The 18,088-nt window shown below is 35.1% G+C and overlaps 2 protein-coding genes across 3 annotated transcripts in view; one reads left to right on the top strand and one right to left on the bottom strand.

Annotated features, from left to right (window-relative positions):
• Positions 1 to 13,072, top strand: part of LOC124838341 (ARM repeat superfamily protein) — a 38,886-nt gene extending 25,814 nt beyond the window's left edge. The window contains exons 32-44 of the mRNA XM_088097718.1: positions 253 to 381; positions 467 to 552; positions 1,849 to 1,964; positions 2,053 to 2,165; positions 2,609 to 2,732; positions 2,904 to 3,025; positions 5,418 to 5,586; positions 5,681 to 5,870; positions 7,807 to 8,128; positions 8,663 to 8,802; positions 9,232 to 9,353; positions 9,446 to 9,653; positions 12,323 to 13,072. Coding sequence (XP_087953844.1) covers positions 253 to 381; positions 467 to 552; positions 1,849 to 1,964; positions 2,053 to 2,165; positions 2,609 to 2,732; positions 2,904 to 3,025; positions 5,418 to 5,586; positions 5,681 to 5,870; positions 7,807 to 8,128; positions 8,663 to 8,802; positions 9,232 to 9,353; positions 9,446 to 9,653; positions 12,323 to 12,428 — 1,947 coding nt within the window. The 3' untranslated portion in view covers positions 12,429 to 13,072. The remainder of the gene's footprint in view (positions 1 to 252; positions 382 to 466; positions 553 to 1,848; positions 1,965 to 2,052; positions 2,166 to 2,608; positions 2,733 to 2,903; positions 3,026 to 5,417; positions 5,587 to 5,680; positions 5,871 to 7,806; positions 8,129 to 8,662; positions 8,803 to 9,231; positions 9,354 to 9,445; positions 9,654 to 12,322) is intronic.
• Positions 13,073 to 14,309: 1,237 nt separating this feature from the next.
• Positions 14,310 to 16,064, bottom strand: LOC124826931 (late embryogenesis abundant protein 47-like). Of its 2 annotated transcripts, XM_088097349.1 has the most exons (4): positions 15,511 to 16,064; positions 15,295 to 15,348; positions 14,709 to 15,005; positions 14,310 to 14,620 (listed from the first exon to the last, which is right to left on the bottom strand). In XM_088097349.1, exons 1-4 carry the CDS (start codon positions 15,826 to 15,828, stop codon positions 14,456 to 14,458), a joined length of 834 nt encoding a protein of 277 aa, XP_087953475.1. In that variant the 5' UTR covers positions 15,829 to 16,064; the 3' UTR covers positions 14,310 to 14,455. The 2 variants fall into 2 exon arrangements, with proteins under 2 accessions (XP_087953475.1, XP_047155858.1); XM_047299902.2 differs by lacking the exon at positions 15,295 to 15,348.
• Positions 16,065 to 18,088: the final 2,024 nt, after the last annotated feature.

Here is an 18,088-nt window from a genome sequence, read left to right as displayed (position 1 = left end):
TCTCTTGTACTTCATAACTGGGTTTTGCTGCTTACCAAGAAGAGATCATTAATCATTACATAATCCCTAAATAGTGTTACAGCATACAACCATTTAAATAGACCTTCAAGACTCCATTGCTCTATACTAATACTATAACAATTAGAGAAATTTGGACAATAAAACAAAACTTGTTAACTCCTAAATAAAATTGCTGTCTACTATTGCTGCTGGATGTTAAAGCTTCCTGGAACTGAAAATTTTGTTTTTTAGGTGAGGAATTCTTCTGTCAGGACACTGTTCCAAACTTTAGGAACTCATGGACAAAAGCTTTCAAAGAGCTTGTGGGAAGATTGTCTTTGGAATTATGTATTTCCTACATTGGACCGTGCTTCTCATATGGTAAAGCTGAAACTATCGGAAGTTGAAATGAAGACTTATTTTCATTGTAAGCTGATGTACTTTGATTATGATTTTTGATAAGTAGGCTGCTACCTCTTCAAAAGATGAATGGCAAGGGAAAGAGCTTGGTACTCGAGGAGGAAAAGCAGTTCACATGCTCATACATCACAGGTATTCGCAATTGACTCTATTACTCATCTTCTAGCCTAAGTGACATACTCGTGGGAGAAGATGGGGAGAATGAACGGTGGAGAAAAAAGTAAGGGTAGACTAGACCTCTCTGAAAATAGTCTGGAACAGTGAGCATAAAGCTGATCTCTGGAGTCGTGATCTTGTACTTACACATTGTACTACATTTCTTGTTTTCCATAATGAAATTGATAAGAAATAAATTATACGAATGATAATTTCATTATATGAATAAATTATGGCACCTGAACCCGTAATATGGGTACATGAAAGACTTTCTATTTTCATAATCCAACAACTCTTATCTAAATTTTCCTATATTTGGCGACATTCTTCCTTAAGGTTGACCTAACATAAGCTGTATGCTTCTTTTGAATAAAGTCAGTGTTAAGAAGTGGACTTTAGCCTAACTCAGTCTCAAAATACTGGCTTATAAGGTGAGGTTTGCACCCACTTATATATATATATATATATATATATATATATATATATATTCTAAATTGGCCTTATCTCTAGTTGGTGTGGGATTTCCAGTACACTCTCCTCACGCTAACGTATATACATATCGAGCATGGAACTAGACATTAATTAGTGGTCCGATAGTGGCTCGATAGCAGGTGGAACAATAGACCTAACGAATAACAAAACTTGCTAGGAAGAATCATGGATCTAATAACATGTCAAGAAGGAGATTTTAAACCTAACTCAACCCCACAAAATTGGCTTGTAAGGTGAGGTTTGCACTCACTTATTTATTCTAAATTGACCTTATTTTTAGTCGATGTGGGACTTCCAACAATCAGTAAACTAAACCTATTAAATTGAAGACTTAAACTCAGCCAAGACAAGTTCTATCTACTCTTAGGAACTTTAAGAACAATTAGCAATAAACTAACAAACTCAAGAAAGAAATTATAGAAATCAATAAATAACAACTTAACAATCTTGACAGGCCACAACTTTCAATGAAATCAATGGATGATGATGGCCCATGTGTTAAAGCACAAGAAAGTCAAGTTAGAATATGATTTTTTGATCCGCAAAACCAGGATAGAAATTAAGAGGAAGGTAAAACAGGTATAATAACACAGGGTATAGGGAGAATGAAAAGATTAAGAGAAGTAGTATCTCTGAAATGGTTAATATAACACTGACATATATGCCTTTGTTATGTTTAAGTAACTTCAACTATTGTGCACTGTAATTAACTCCTTCATTAATCACCTAACACTTTCCAAAATCACTTGATATATGTGTACATTCAAATGAATTTTGCAGTCGTAACACAGCTCAGAAGCAGTGGGATGAAACTCTTGTGCTTGTTTTTGGTGGAATAGCACGTATACTACGGATGTTCTTCCCCTTTTTCACAAGCTTAAGTAACTTTTGGTCTGGTGGGTTCACTATTCAAAGATGATGTATCTGGTATTTTTCATTTGGTTTAATTTACAAGCAGTCCTGATTTACTTTTGTTTTATGTAGGCTGGGAATCATTGCTTCAATATGTTGAAAATAGCATTTTAAATGGTAGTAAAGAGGTTGCACTTGCAGCAATAAATTGTTTGCAGACAACTGTTAATTCCCACTCATCTAAGGTAGGGATAATGATTTGGATTAGAGCTGATCTTCTGTTTGTAGATGAGGAATACGTAGCTGAATTTATCGTCAACCATCTTTAACTCTAGCTATGTCTACTTCTAGACTCTGTTTGAATATATTTCTCTAAATACATTTCTAGGAGTAGAAAATAACTGGGAAAAATGAAAAGAATTTCTCCAAAAGCTAAAATTGGCTTATGTGGAAGATAATCTGTACAAATTATTTCATAGCTTATCCAGAAGTTAATTTTTAACTTACGCATAATCTGATTTTAGCTTATAGAGATGTTTATTTCACTTTTCTTATTTTCTTTTCCTATAAGTGCTTCTGGAGAGGTTTATGCAAAGAAACTTTTAACCAGTTATCAAATATAAAAATCAATAAAGCTGAAGTAGTTGAAATATACTCATTTAAATACTAACAGAAGTTTGTGAATTAGGGAAATATGTCAATGCCTTACCTTATTTCAGTAATTGATGTTTACGAGCTTGTTCTGAGAAAGCCTTCTAGTTACCATGGCAGTGCTGCTGATAAGGTGACGCAGGAGATTTTGCATGGGCTTGGTAATATATTGATTTTCATTTAATTAAGATTTAATGTTTTTGTCTACGTTGGTTATGAATTAAGTCATTCTATTAGGTTTCTATTTTTTATCATACGCCCATAGTCCAGTAGCTTTATATAGTATGATTCATATAAGACTTATTTTATTTTATATTTTGATCATCTATCAGGAGAGCTGTATGTACAGGCTCAAGGATTGTTCAATGATGTTGTATACACACAATTGATATCAATCATAGATTTGGCCGTGAAGCAAGCCATGTTAACTAATGATAACTTTGAAATGGAATTTGTGAGTCCGTTTTCTATTAACTTTATTAATATTGCTTAATTGTTTTTTCTTATTTATTTGTAAGTTGGAACTTAGAACTGTTATTGTTACCTTCATTTGTTTTTCCAACAAAACTGGGAAATACTTGACAAGCAAATATGCTTGAGGGGGACTCAGCAGCGTCTGTCCCAGCCTCTTGTAGTATAGAACAAACATCAGTGGGTTGGTCAACTAAAGTACAAATTCCACATAAAGTAACAGCTTTTTGAGATACTGTCAACTGTTTAACCATGCTGCCAACTCATCAAACTTTCCTTCAATTTTCTTATGATCAGCAACATATGTGGTTTCCATCTCATAGACTCCTTTCAGTAGAGTCCCAGAGTTGCTTCTAGTGCTGAACTGTTGGTTATTGGACATTATATGCTCAATTAGTTGTCTGGATGCACCTTGCGTCTTATCCACCAAAGCTTTTCCATTGGCTGTGTTGGAAATCTCACATTGATTAGGGATAAGACTAATTTAGAGTATATATGTGGGTGTAAACCTTACCTTACAAGTCGTTTTTGTGGGATCTATCATTTGTCTGTCCATAGATGTTTGACCCTCATAAAAGTATTATATGACGAGTTGTTCATTAATTTGATGATGTCAACAGCTTGCACAAGGTCTCTTAAACCTCTCATAGTCAACAATAAAAATATTGTCGGTCTAATGTCCGATATTGACCAATAGTAAAATTAGGTATAAAGATTAATCTTCCTTGTGTCTAAAACACACATAGTGTAATATATTTATAGTGAAGAATGATACAAATATATATGGCAACCAAACATAAATATGGTAAATAGAAGATATTGTTAAAAAACAATATGAACAATATCTACAAATATCAAACAAGATCAAAAGTCTACGCTTCCTTAATTTATATAAAACGCAATAACATATGCTATGCAACAAGACAGAACTAAGCATGTTGAAGAAGACAAACACTTCATAAAGGTGAAATTGGATAATGGGACAATATGTAACCATTTGTATCCTCTGAAAATCACTTGTAAATGTATGGACAAAAGGGCCAACCTGTGCTACATTTCAATCTATTGTTGGCAAGTTGAGAATGGGTAAGAATATCCAAGATACCCCTTTTAAAGATAAGAAGATCCAAGAAAATATATTTAATAGCTCTTGCAAAAAGTTTGTCCAACCCTGAAGACATGATGAATAAAATGTACACAACCGAAAATTCGTAAAACATGAAATAAAGGTTCACTTGGGAAAGAAATGGAAGGAGAAATTTTTTTTTTCAAAAGAAGACATGAGCCCAATGATGGGCAAGTACATTGGAACCAAGTAATAAGGTACACGCAGTTTTAACTTATTGAATATAGTAAAAACTGTATGGGATTAGTCTTCCTTGTGTAGAAAATACACATACGGTACTATATTTATAATAAAAGAAATTGAACTAAGTTCAAAATACAAATAAAGAATAATAACAAAATATGACATCTCCAAATTGTAACTTTCTAAGCAATTGCCTAAGCCAAACAAGCTCACAAATGGCTAAGGCCATAACTATAAATTGTCACAACATTTTGTTTCTTACTTTTCCAAGAGATCAAGTTACCACCAATGGAGACACAATATCCGGATGTAGATCTTCTATCAGAAGGAGATCCTGCCCAATTAGCCGAATAACAAACAACTCTTGTATGGTTATTAGGACTATATAACAACCCTTTTGAAGGACATCCTTTAATGTACTTTAATATACAAATGATTGTATTCCAATTATCTTCACATGGGAAATTAAGAAATTGGCTTACCACACTAACGGTGAGATAATTCAATTTTTCAACTAGTATTCTATATTGCTCGTGATCTAACATAGACTATCCCTAATTTGGTAGAAGTTTAGTATTAAGATCCATGGGTGTGTCAACAGATTTTGAATTTGTCAACCCAGTTTCCTCCAAAATATCCAACGCATACTTTTTTGAGATATAATAATACCATCGTTGAATTGTGCCACCTTAATACCCTAGAAATATCTGAGTTAGCCAAGATCTTTAGTCTGAAAATCGTAACAAAGATGTTGTTTCATTTAGGAGATGTCATGGTTGTCACTACTATAAGAACGATGTCATCAACATATACTATCAAGTAAACACATCCAACACTCGAGTGACAATAAAAAATTGAATGATCTGCCTCAAATAGAGTCATGCCAAATCGTTGAACATTGTTGCTAAATTTTCCAAAAGTGGCCCTAGGAGACTGTTTTAGGCCATATAAGGATTTCTGAAAACTTTACAAAGTTTTCTAGAAAATAATAATAGATTTCTTCTAACTGTGGTATAATTTCCCTTTTTAGTAGAAACTTTCGTAATGTGATGTTTCATTTTTCTAGGGGAATGTCCCACCAGTGCTACGGACTATACTGGAAATCTTGCCACTGTTACGTCCAACAGAGCACCTTTGTTCTATGTGGTCTGTTCTTCTTCGAGAGTTTCTGCAGTATCTTCCTAGGCAGGATTCTCATTTACATAATGAGGATGGTAAAATAGATCAAGCAAGAGGTTCTGACCTTATTTTAGTTATGGAACTATCAGGTTGTATCTGCTAGTTTTGAGTTTTTTCCTTTAAGTTTGAAATTTATGCTTGTGTTTGCAGATTATCAGATTAAATATGATGCATCAAATGGTGCTACTCCAATATCACACAATGAAGTAACAGCACCAAATGGCATTCCTAGTTACATATTTGCAGAAAGGCTAGTTCCAGTGCTGGTAGACCTATTCTTGCAAGCACCTGCAATTCAAAAGCATATTATGTACCCTGAAATTATTCAAAGTCTTGGAAGGTAGTAATTGCTCTTAATCTTTTTTTTTCTCTGCTCACTGTTATTGGGTAGGATGGGATAACTCACAAAAGGGTGTTGAAATTTTCTTCAAAAAAATAATTTAGTTAGAGATATTTGTACACTGTAGCCAGGAAATGCTGAGAACCCGTTTCCCTGGAGAGTGGACTCAAGCTTTTATAGGTTATGATTGCTACAAAAATGGGAACTTTGAAAATTTTTAAATTGGAAACTGGGGAAAAGAAAAAAGATAAAAAAGATTTTGAATGCATGCTTGAAATGAATGCTACTCTTGTGGGCCCCTTCAAGTTCTTTTCACGGGTAAGAATTCTCCCTTTTTAACTTTATAAAATATAAGGAGTGGATTCTGAATATTTTTCTATCATTCCCAAAAAGGTACAAGCTCTAACAAGAATATATAATACCTACTCCTAATAAATGACAATAATGAAATGTGGCAATACAATATATTCTAATAATTACATATACTAAATGAGGAAACTAATCCTAAAAGGTAATCTAAATTATTGAGATATAATTAAGATATTTTTCAATTATTGTTTGTGGAGGAGTGGCTCCTGCATTCTTTTCGGGAAGATGTGTGGTTATGTTGAAGATTGATTGTAACTTTGACAGAGATAAAGTCATGTAAGGGAAATATATATTATTGTTGTCATTATTTACTTTGCCAGCTTCGGTAACCAACTGGCCAACATGTTTACTAAGTCTCTCAAGGGTGTCTTATATTGATGAAATTTGAAATAAGCTTGTATAATATGATACATATGCTCCAACTCGACAGAGAGTTAGAAATATGATTTGATTACATTAAGTAAAAGAATATGATATGTTAGGGTAATTCCCATTATTAGATATTGTTTTTTTTCCTTTTTCCATTGAATCTCTTTTCATTATAAATAAGAATATTCGTGTGTGTACCCAACACACTTGGATTTCATTATATTCTTTCTCAATTTCTCTCTTCTCAACATGGTATTAGAGTGGTACCACCCTTGGTAACCTGTTTTTTCACTACTCCTTTCAACAAACTCATTAAGTCATAAAATATGTTAAATGGTTATCCTTGTGTAAAAGTAATTAATACATAGAGTGCAACAGAAAATTTGACAATATTCAGTAACGAAGTCTTTAACAAATTCTCAAATAATCATTCTATTTACGAGTAGTATATGTTAAAATGTTATTGCTAATATCTCACATTGACTTGAAACATGGTAAATGTTGTCTCTGTGAGGTTGGACAGTCCTCACTTATAAGTTAGTTTTCTTAGGTTCAGCTTAACTTATTGCTCAAATTCTAAAATGGTGTCATAGTCTAATCTGGATTTGTTATTGGTTGCCTATATTTGTCTAAGCTCCAAATGTGTATACCTAGGTAAGGTAGTGTTGTTGGGCCCACATTTGTATGTTGTGAGAGGATGTGATCAGATAATATATCAACTAGAGATATGATGACCAATGTAATCTTTCTAAGTTTTGGACAAACCTCTCATCTTACAAGCTGACTTTATAAGATTGAATTCAATATTAAACTCAAAGTCCAAGAGTTTTGTAATTTGCATTCCAAGTGAAAAATGTTTTTGGTTCATTTACTCACTCTTTTATTTCCGATGTCAAAGTGAGGAGGAAAGGACTGAAAAAAGGGTAAAAGTTGATAATTTGAAATCAAATTATGAAAGATTTTTTTTTTTTTACGAGTGAAGAAGACAAGAGGGAAGTACATTCCAGTTCACTCACCAACAACTTTTGAGGATGCCCCTCCTAATCTTTACTCTTGGCATTGACCAATGTAAACTCTTCACCATTTGATCAGCTCATTTTTTATGCAATAACATATGCAACCCTAATGGATTGAAGATATCCACCTCTTTATATACTTACGAGTATTCTGCTACAATAATATTATGTTAACTTTTCAGATGTATGACAACAAGAAGAGACAGTCCTGATTGTGCACTTTGGAGATTAGCTGTCGAAGCGTTCAACCGTCTTCTTGTTGATTACATCACCAATTTAACGAATGGAGGTTCAGATTCAGGTATTAGTAAATCTGTCAGAACAAGAATATGGAAGGAGATTGCGGATGTTTATGAAATATTCCTAATTGGATATTGTGGACGAGCTCTTCCTTCAAATTCCCTCTCAGCTGTGGTGCTAGAGGCTGATGAGTCCCTTGAGATGTCCATCTTAAATATTCTTGGTGACACAGTCCTTAAGTTGCCAGTTGATACACCTACAGATGTAAGTTCTCCACCAATATAGAAGATACTTTGGTATTAAGAAGCTCAATAGCAATAGTTTGGTATTTAACATAAAATCAGCATCTAAGTTAAGGATTATCTTCCACATATTTAGAGTTCTTATATTTTGTTTATTAGAGCTAGCTCTATTATTTAACGACTGCTCATCCCTTCATATGCATGACTTCTTTTAGTAATAATTAATTTTGATTATTGATAATTTTTCCCCGAAATAAAGTTGCGTGCCTATTTTGCTGCAAAAGTCACCTAATTGGACTTGTTTTAAGCTTTTCTTGCACTCCAGATTAAGCACTGTTGGACATTTCACTTTTTCCTTTTATTCATCATGGGAGGGAAATGAGAAGAGATTTTGAATTTATACTAATAGTAGGCTCTTAATCCTAATCAAATAAGGAAAAATTGTGAAATATGAAATAGGAAAACTAATCCTAAGAGATAAACTTAGATACTCTAAGATATTCTTGATAAACAATTGGTTGATTTTCATATGTTCTGACAACGTGCATGTTCTTAGATTCTGCTGCGACTGGTCTCCACATTGGACCGATGTGCATCCCGCACATGCTCATTACCTGTTGAGACTGTAGAGCTTATGCCTCCTCACTGCAGCAGATTTTCTTTGACTTGTTTACAAAAGTTGTTTTCTTTGAGCAGGTGCCATCCCTTGAAAACTTATTCAATTCGTATTAGATTTTTCTATAAATAATGTCCAAATTCTGAGTGTAAATTATCTTTGACTTGGTGTCAGTTATGTCTTAATGTGAGATGGTGTACTTGTCATGGATGCTTCTAGTAATCTACCTTTATCATGCATTTTTGTATACAGTTGCCTGCCTTCTCTGGACATTCTTTTCTAATGAAATCATGATTTATAGTCTCATCAGAAGAAAACTATTTTGAATTACTTGGGTGCCTGATTGCTAACTCCTGCTGTATCATTGCAATAGAGACCTGAATAAAGGCATTATTTGATTCCTAAAATTTCTTCGATCTCAACTCCTTATTTTTCTTTCTCTTTGCTTTTTAGTTTTTACTAAATATATTATCTTCATATGTTGACCAATTTATATAATGTTTTGTTAGTTATTCTAATGAAGTCGATTGGAATATGACAAGATCTGAAGTCAGCAAAATCTCAATTACGATGCTCATGACAAGATGTGAATACATCTTGAGCAGGTTTCTGGCAGATGAAAATGGCTTAGGTGTGCTTTTTATGATAGATAATAAACATCCTATGGAATTTTCATTTCATCTACCACTTTTTTCCTACTTAAATATTTTCTTTTCCCTGCAGGTGACTGTCCTTTACCAAAAGCAAGACTTGAAGAAATTATTTATGTTCTCCGAGAACTGGCACATCTTGTAATTCATCCAGATGCAGCATCTGTTCTCCCTTTACACCCCTTGTTGAGAAGTGGTCTAGCAGAGGACAAGGAGAAGCATAACAATCGACCCCATTTGTTTGTGTTGTTACCTTCCTTTTGTGAGCTTGTTACATCAAGGTAAAGTAACTATAAACTTGAGTTACCATGCCTTATATTTGGCGTGCAAATTTGTAGAATCTTTTTGCTCGTGAATCTATGTGGGGGTTGGTTTGAGATTGGAAATTGTTGAATATAGTGAAAAACTATATTTGGATTAATCTCCCTTATGTAAAATACACACATAGGGTTCTCTATTTATAATAGAAGAAATATGGGCTAAGCCCAAAATACAAATGAGAAATAATAACAAACTAACTAAAAGATAAAAGATATAATATATCTAACACTCCCCCTCAAGCTGGAGCATACAAATTGTATGAACTAAGCTTGGAATAGATGAACTCAGTGTTGAACTAGATGATTTGTCTTCAAGAGTGCGAGGCAAACATAGATGGACTAACAAGAGCTTGTCAAACTTCAACTTCAAAAGTGGATGAAGGAAAGCAGTGGTGGACAATGACAAACTGCAAGGACTTATTCCCAATCAATGATGGATGAGTGACGGGATCAACAGTGGTAGCGAAAAGCTAAGAGCTACAAAACTGCAGGGACTACACTAAATCCTCATCAATGATGGCTGGGTGACGGGATCATCAGTAGTAGCTGAAATCTACAAAACTGCAGGGACTACACCCATATATATGTGACTTGCAGTGTGAAGGGCGGAAATGTGGAATATCACAGTTGCTGGACCACTAAAACAAAACAAAATATTAAGCTACAATGCTGAAACAAAGGCATCAAAGATCCAAAGATATGTTGGAGGTCCAAAATTCTTTGCTGGACAACTCCCAAGTGGTGATACTTAGCAGTATATCACAAGAAGATCGGGCTAAACTCTAGCCCAAGAAGAACTGACGCAGTTGCGTCTGTTTGAGGCGATAGCGACTGCAGCAGCGGTTGACTGCTATAAAACTGTAGGGACTAAATTGCCATCACTAACTGATGGGGCCTGTAGTGGCTGGAAGCGACAAAACTACAGGGACTGCCATCACTAACTGACGAGGTGATGGGGCCTACAGTGGTTGGAAGCATACGGCGCCTGAACAGCGGCGAACGGCGGGTGCCTGGACAGCACGGCGCCTGGACATCAAATTTTGAGTCGATCTTGCTCAAGATCACATTCTCAAACCTAGACTTTTCATCTCTAACCAAATCTTTCTCCGTAGCACCCACTGCTAGAATCAACATCCTTAGCAGTGAAACAGATTTCCAGTAGAAGAAGCCATTTTAAACTTAGAGAAGAAAAGGGACCTAGGGTTCCAAAAACGTGAGGGAGAAAACCCTAGGTATGAGCCCAAGCCAACAAAACGGAGAAACAGGAACCAAAACACACTCAAGAAGCTCCGGCGAGACGATCTGCAGGGACGCGGTGAAACTCCGACACCGGGAAGGCTGTGCGTGCAGAACACGCGGCCGAGACTGGCCGAGAAGAAGCGGCGTGTGACAGCTGGTGCGGAGGCTTCGGAGGACGGGACCACTAGGGTTGGGTTGCGCTTTTCAAGGCGCACCTAACCCTTGACTTCGCCGGAGCAAACGACGTTCGGCGGCGGCGACGATGGCGGACTGGCCGGAAAGAAGCGCTGCGTGGCGGCGCGTGACTAAGAAGTGGCTCTCGAAACCGGCGTGGTTGGCCATCGCTCAAAGAGACGGTCCAGATCCGCAGGTCACCCGTCGAAACTGTGACGGTGGCCGGCGATGGCGACGGCGACGGCAGCGGCGGCGACGGTGGCCGGCCGCGGACAGAGGTTGGCGGCGGACAGTGGCTGGCGATGGTTGACGGCAGAGGCGACTGGCTGCACTGGTGCTGACTGTGGCACAGATTTAAGAAGAGAATGGACTGCCCACTGAAATTTTAGGGGCTGCCGGCTGAAATTTTAGGGGCTGCCGGCCGCCGGCAGACAGCAGAGACCCCGGAAGAAGATCAGAGAACCTGCTCTGATACCATATTGAATATAGTGAAAAACTATATTTGGATTAATCTCCCTTATGTAAAATACACACATAGGGTTCTCTATTTATAATAGAAGAAATATGGGTTAAGCTCAAAATACAAATGAGAAATAATAACAAACTAACTAAAAGATAAAAGATATAATATATCTAACAGAAATGATCCTCCAACTTTATTTTTCTCTCATCTTGGGGAAAAATAAATAAGAAAAAAATATTTACTATTTGTATGTTGGATAGGATATTCTCCAGCAGCACAAAATACCAATCACCATGCTAGAAAAAAATATATCCACTAAAAAAGTGCTAGACACACTTTGACAAATAGATAAATAAAACCCCAGAAGTCATTAGCTTTAACTCACAAGGAGGTGAAGATACAAGCCTGTCTTCCAGGAACCGCTTAAACAGACTTCTTAAAAACTTTATATACACAATATAAACAAAAGTTGCACAGTTCTCTTTTTTTTATCCTATCCATGCCTTTTACCAAAAATTGATACTGAATACTAAAAAGATCTTCTAAAGCGGTCGAACAATCTCAAAACGACCTCCAAAGAGCACAAGCTAGTTCAAAAGAGGCTAGTCCAAAATATCTTCTTTTTAAAATCGATCAAGTATTTATTACTAAACGACCTTCATTTCTGGTAAAGAAGTGAGAAAACAGATTCTTTCATTTTTTTTCATCTGTTACTTATTATTTTGTGTTTAAATGTTTTTCTTTTGATGGACAGAGAATTAAGAATACGGGAGCTAGTGCAAGGACTACTTCAGTTAGTAACAAAGGAATTGTCTCTGGAAAAGCTCAGCTTACCGAGTGAAAAGAATACTTCCAGATAAGCCCATTTCATAAGTTTTACATTGAAAATTAAGCTTATGAAAATACCAAGCTTTTCTCCTTTTACCCTCAGCTAGGATTGTATATTTTTGTCTTTCTGTAGACTAGACTAGAACCACCTATAGGAGGTTTTCCCAGTCTTTTCCTTTGCCTGTCATAAATTATTGTCAACCATACTCTTTCGGCTCTACAAGCTTCTTGCCCTTGACCTACCTCAAGTTACGATAGAGCAAAGTTTTCCGTTCTCATATTTACTTGGGTTCAAACTGGGAGAGTTATAAATCTGGGAAATCAATGGAGCAGCTGAGAGAATTGTGTGGTTTATACAATCAGATATTCTAAAGGAAGGAAAGGCAAAGGAGGGGGAAGAAACTGTGAAAATTGTCCTAGTGAGAGGATCTATGTGCTGCCCCTTGACTTGCCAATTTTGTTGTACAAAATCACAGAGAAATGAGTCTGATGTTGGGCCCAATTTTTTAAACTCGGGCCCAGGCCTTAATTTTTTGTTTGTTAATGCAAATCTTTTTTGCACCTTTAAATGTTCAATGATATGTATAATATCTCATTTATTATGACTCAAACAAACGGATATTATATGACGGAATCCTCGAGAAGAAATAGTCTGAATTCCATCGTCATTCCTAAATGTTGTTGAGAAAATTGTACTCTTGATGCCATAAACGAGTATATCATCTTTGTTAACAAAGAAGGCTTTGGTAAAAAAAACTGATAGATTGTTGTAAAGAATTAAAGTCACTGGTGAGAAGAGAAGAAAAGGCAGAAAGAGTTGGGGTTTCATAAAAGACTAAGAGCATCTCCAATAGGAATTCCCTCCCACTTTTATCACTTTTATTTTAAATTGGCAACTTATATGAAATGTTTTCAATAAGGATAATTATAGGGTACAACTTGTACACTTCTTGGATTGGAGAAATAGCTTTCTCAAGTTTCTTTATAAAAATAGTGTAATATTGAGAAGTATAAAAAATTGTTTATAGTACCTCTAATTAGTTGCTTCATGTCAATGGTTAATGTTTTTAAGAAGTATAACAGGATTTAAAATCAATTGAGCTGTGCACAATGAGGAGAGAACATGTAAAATGTAAAGAACTGTTACAAAGCAGCTGCATTAACTGAAATATAGCATTGACTTAAATTTGATCGATGTGTTTAAGGAGTAGGATTTAGTTGATCAGCATGGCAATCTTTCAGTTAAATCGAGTGAAACTATAAGTTGGCATTACATCTACCTTAATAGTAGTTAACATGCATAAAAAGTAATAAATGTTTAACGTCCGTAAATAATAATACATTTTTAACATGCATATTTATTCAATATTAGAAAGAGTGATGAAGAATACACACCTAGGTTGTTTTATGTTAAACCCCGTCATGTGAAATACATTTACGAACTATTAAATAGGTTTACCTAAATCCGTGTACTATGGAAACATACCCCATCTAACAATTTCATATATTGTAATAGTAAAAGTATCACTTTATCTTTACAAAAAAAAAAGCTTTATTTTAAATGAAAAAAAGTTGTGTGAAAAGTTTTACAATTATATTTTTTTATATACAACTTAATCGTTAACCAAAGCTTGTTGTATCGACCAATACATTTATTTTTACTTAAAAAAACATTTTTACCAACATTCCAAGCATATCCTAATGATAAGTCGTTGCTCGTATGATTATTATAATTAACTCAAAATCAAGTAAAATTTTGTCTAAATAAACAAAACCCCATATTTTAAAAAAAGTAAAGGCATCGTTCTTATTTATTTTGTAAATTATAATTTCATGAAGTTACACATTCCAAACAAATGAAAGCAGAAATAAAATATGAACGCATTGCTTTGAAGAAAACCAGCACGGTTAGATAAAAGAATTGGGCGAGCTCCTTAACATTTGGTCAGAGGACTCGTTGAGTTAAAATTTAGGTTCTTCAGTTCTCCACGAAGAAAAGAAAAAAAATGAATCACTTACAAAATGGGCAATGGTGATAATATACATATATGGTATAGAACTAGTTACTGATCATTTGGTTAAGCCTAGCAGCAGCAGCCACGGCTGCGGACACACCCCCAGTATGAGTAGTGAGGTTGGGATCATTTCTCATTTCTGCACCCGTCACACCTTCAGCATCTCTCCGAGTCGCTGCTCTATCTGACGGTAACTTCGAAGTCGCATCCTGCAACAAAATAACTGTCATCTATGCATCCTTCTTTTTCTTAAATGGCAGAGACACACAACACTGGTGATTTAATTAGTGCAGGTACCGCCAGAATATCTGCGAGTTTCGTCTTGTCCTCTTCCTTTGTAATCCGAGCATTTAGAGTGGCGGCTGATTGCGCCGCCGCAGCAACGCCTCCGGGGACAATGTTGGTGCGCCCAGTGGCTCTCACTTCCGCAGCTTGAATCGCCGCGGCATCGCTCCACTCCACCGGCTTCTTTCCCGCCGTGAGAACCGTGGCCTCCAGCGCTTCACCTATGGTGATCCCACCGCCCCCAATGCCCATGTCTTGAACAGGAGAAGATGACGTCAGTGGCGCCTTTTTGCTAAATTGCTCCACCATCTGTGTAAGCAATTCATGCATTTCATATATATTATTAACATTTTATGTGTTTCTGAATGTCAAACGTAGTTAACACTTCAATTCATGCACGTAAAATAGAAGAGAAAGTTAAAAAAATAGAATACAATTTATGTCTTCATTCTCTTCCTTTTAAGTGGATGGAAAAATAAAAAATAAAACTTTTGATAATCGTTGCATTAAGCAAATTTCTTCAGAAAAACAAGAGCACCAATTGTTAGTATAAAACACATAGGAAATGTTCATTTGTCTTGAAAGATTTAATTAATACCTCAACCAATTTATTAACTCTCTTCTCCTTTTCCTCTACTGATTTCTGAACAACCTACGGAACAAATTAATCAAAAGTAAGAATTAAAGAGAAAACACCGTTCCTAAAAACATGAATAACAAACCAGAATAATTAAAAGTTTCTTGGCGTGTGTGTATAATATATATATACGTATACATATATATATATATATATATATATACATATGAGAAGAACCTGTTCACCAACGGACTCCGATATCACTTGCCTCCCCGGAGCATCGGTCTCCTTCACACTAGCACCAGTGGCAGTTATGTTAATATCGTTGTGCCCGACCACCCCATCTCTCTCATTTTTCATGGCCGCGGATTGCATCGCGGCGGCGACGCCACCCTTCGGGTTCTTACCAAGGAGGTGACTCTCCACCTTTTGCATGGTGGCGGCGTCAACCGGTGCAATCGGTTTGGTTTTGAGATCTCCTTGAACGTTGAAGACGTCTCCGTATGTGATAGCCTCTTCTTGAAAATCCTCCCTCTTTGGCTGTTCTTGACTCATCTTTTTAATTGTTGGACACCAATCTCACTTAAACCTTTTTGTATTAATTTTTTGAATTAAAGAGGTGTGGATTGATGGGATAAGAGGGATTTATATACGATGATGGAGGTTAGAGAGAAACACGGTGGGTTGCGAGCAAAAGTTTTGGTGAATCTAGGTAGAACTTGTTTTTTTGTGGTTCAACTCAACCCACCATTGGTTTTTGACGTTCTTTTGAGAAAGCGAAGACAAGTGTCGTCTCCACCGTCTCTGCCTTGACCAGGTCTTTTCATCTATATATGTTGCCATTTTCTTCCTTCTTTGGTGCTGAAAGATTTTCAGGGTATCCAAATATTTTTTAAGTGTATACAAATTTTTAAGACGTTAAATATATGTATTATATTAATTTTTTTAAAAATGTATTTATATACTCTAATTTTGGAAGGACCAATTATATGTATTTTGGAAGTATATAAAACTATTATTTGGCAAAAGTAAATGGCTTAGTTTTTCTTTTGAAATAATCAGTGTACGTTGAATTTGAAAACATAATCTTTCGTACTTCTAAACACTACTTTTACTTATTTTAATCACCAGTGCAAAATTAGTTTACCAAAGAAAAAAAAACGATAAAAATAATATACAATATATTTTTATAAATAACTAGAAAAATGATCATTATTGGTCCTTCTAAAATAATGTGCATCTCGGGTTGAATCAGAAGTAAGTGTTATAAAACTCGTTCTTGGAATGTTATTGAATTGTTAATAATTGGTGTTTGTCAACTGGCTCGGAAGAAGAATTATGATGTCTCTTGAGAGACGATTTGTCGTATGTGGTGAAACCAGAGTAAACTTCTGAATTTTATTTTTAATATATACAAACAAGTAAATAGAGAAAGTGAGACAAATATTATTTAAAAGCATAGCATACTAAAATGAGATATAAAAACTCTTTTAAGTACATTTCTATTCATACTTCATTAATATTTGAATCAACTGTAGTGATTAGTCTAGTAAATTTCATCATAAATAACAAAATAACACAAAATAACCAAAATCAAATAAATTAATTTTGCTGTTACTTTTTAATGTAGTTTTAAGTGGATTACACACTACTTTTTGAATTTTCTTGTTTAAATACATATGTAATGTGTTATCTATGTTTTGTTTACCCTATTATTTGATAAAATTTTCTCTCTACATATTAATTAAATTAAGAGAGTAGTAGACAACAAATATTATTTTAATATTTAAAAACGACAAATAAAAATAAGCAATTTCTTTTTCTAAAAAGTTTATAATTAAAAAGTAATGGATAAAATAATAAATGAGTTATAAGTTGAAAGTTAGAAACCAATTATCTCCGCGTGTGTATTAAGTAACGTGACAAAGCCTTAAGTTTTACTAATACCTTAAGGGTGTTGCTCCTTCCACTACCACGCTTCTTCCACCTTTCCACACTATTTTAAATACAATTATATCCTTAAGTTAAAAAGATTTTTACTTTTACCCTATTTTAAATAATTTGAAACCCTAATTTTACTTTCCTAGCACCCACACACGGGACTCTCTTTCCCTTTCTCCATTTTCGTTTCACCTCCTCACCTCCCGCACTTCCATTCCTTTTTCTTTCCAATTTTTTTTTGGTTTGAAAGTTTTCATTACCGCCGTGGTGTGAAGGAGCGTCGCCGTCGTGGTGTGGAGGAACATCAAGGAGCATCCATAGCATCAACCAACGTGAGGAAGTATACATCAACGGAGGTGACATCTTCAACGGATGTTGACATCCGTTGAAGGATGTCACCTCCATTTACGTTTTTTAGTTTAGGATTTTATTTCAAGGTTTATTCAAATATGAGGAAACACGACACGCACTGCACCACTCCACGCACACGAGAGCGACACTGCACCACGAGAGGGGGATTGCTTGATGATTCTTTCCACCACCACCAACCTTTGTAACTTGTAGTATCTCACAACCTTTGCAAAGCATTTCTTTCAAAAGTTTACTTCATTGATTTAAAATATTTTTTCATTAAGTGTCTATTTTACAAAATATTTTTGAGAATAGGGAAGAGTATTTCAAAACTAAAACCAAATTGTTGTTATAAATATTATTTTACTGATTAAAGTAATTTATATTTAAAAATGAGTGTTCTTTTAAGACATCAGCATTCAGAAACAAATTTTTCTAAACTATGACATTCGTTAATTACTTCCTAAAATTTTCTCTTCCTCTTAAAATCACAAGTTATATGGCCTAGTCAATCTGAATACTT

This window comes from Vigna umbellata, chromosome 8 (genome assembly GCF_029865625.1).
Source record: "Vigna umbellata cultivar VRB3 chromosome 8, Vumbellata_1.0, whole genome shotgun sequence".
NCBI lineage: Eukaryota > Viridiplantae > Streptophyta > Magnoliopsida > Fabales > Fabaceae > Vigna > Vigna umbellata.
Note: the sequence above shows the minus strand (reverse complement) of the source record. Positions and strands in the feature narration are given on the sequence as shown.

What these genes read in the sequence shown, in the direction of transcription:
- LOC124826931 (XM_088097349.1), bottom strand. Translation starts at nt 15,828, where the DNA reads ATGAGTCAAGAACAGCCAAAGAGGGAGGATTTTCAAGAAGAGGCTATC. An exon ending in GAGTTAATAAATTGGTTGAG is followed by an intron (nt 15,006 to 15,294) that starts GTATTAATTAAA and finishes TTGCTTACACAG; the next exon opens with ATGGTGGAGCAATTTAGCAA. An exon ending in AACTCGCAGATATTCTGGCG is followed by an intron (nt 14,621 to 14,708) that starts GTACCTGCACTA and finishes ATTTTGTTGCAG; the next exon opens with GATGCGACTTCGAAGTTACC.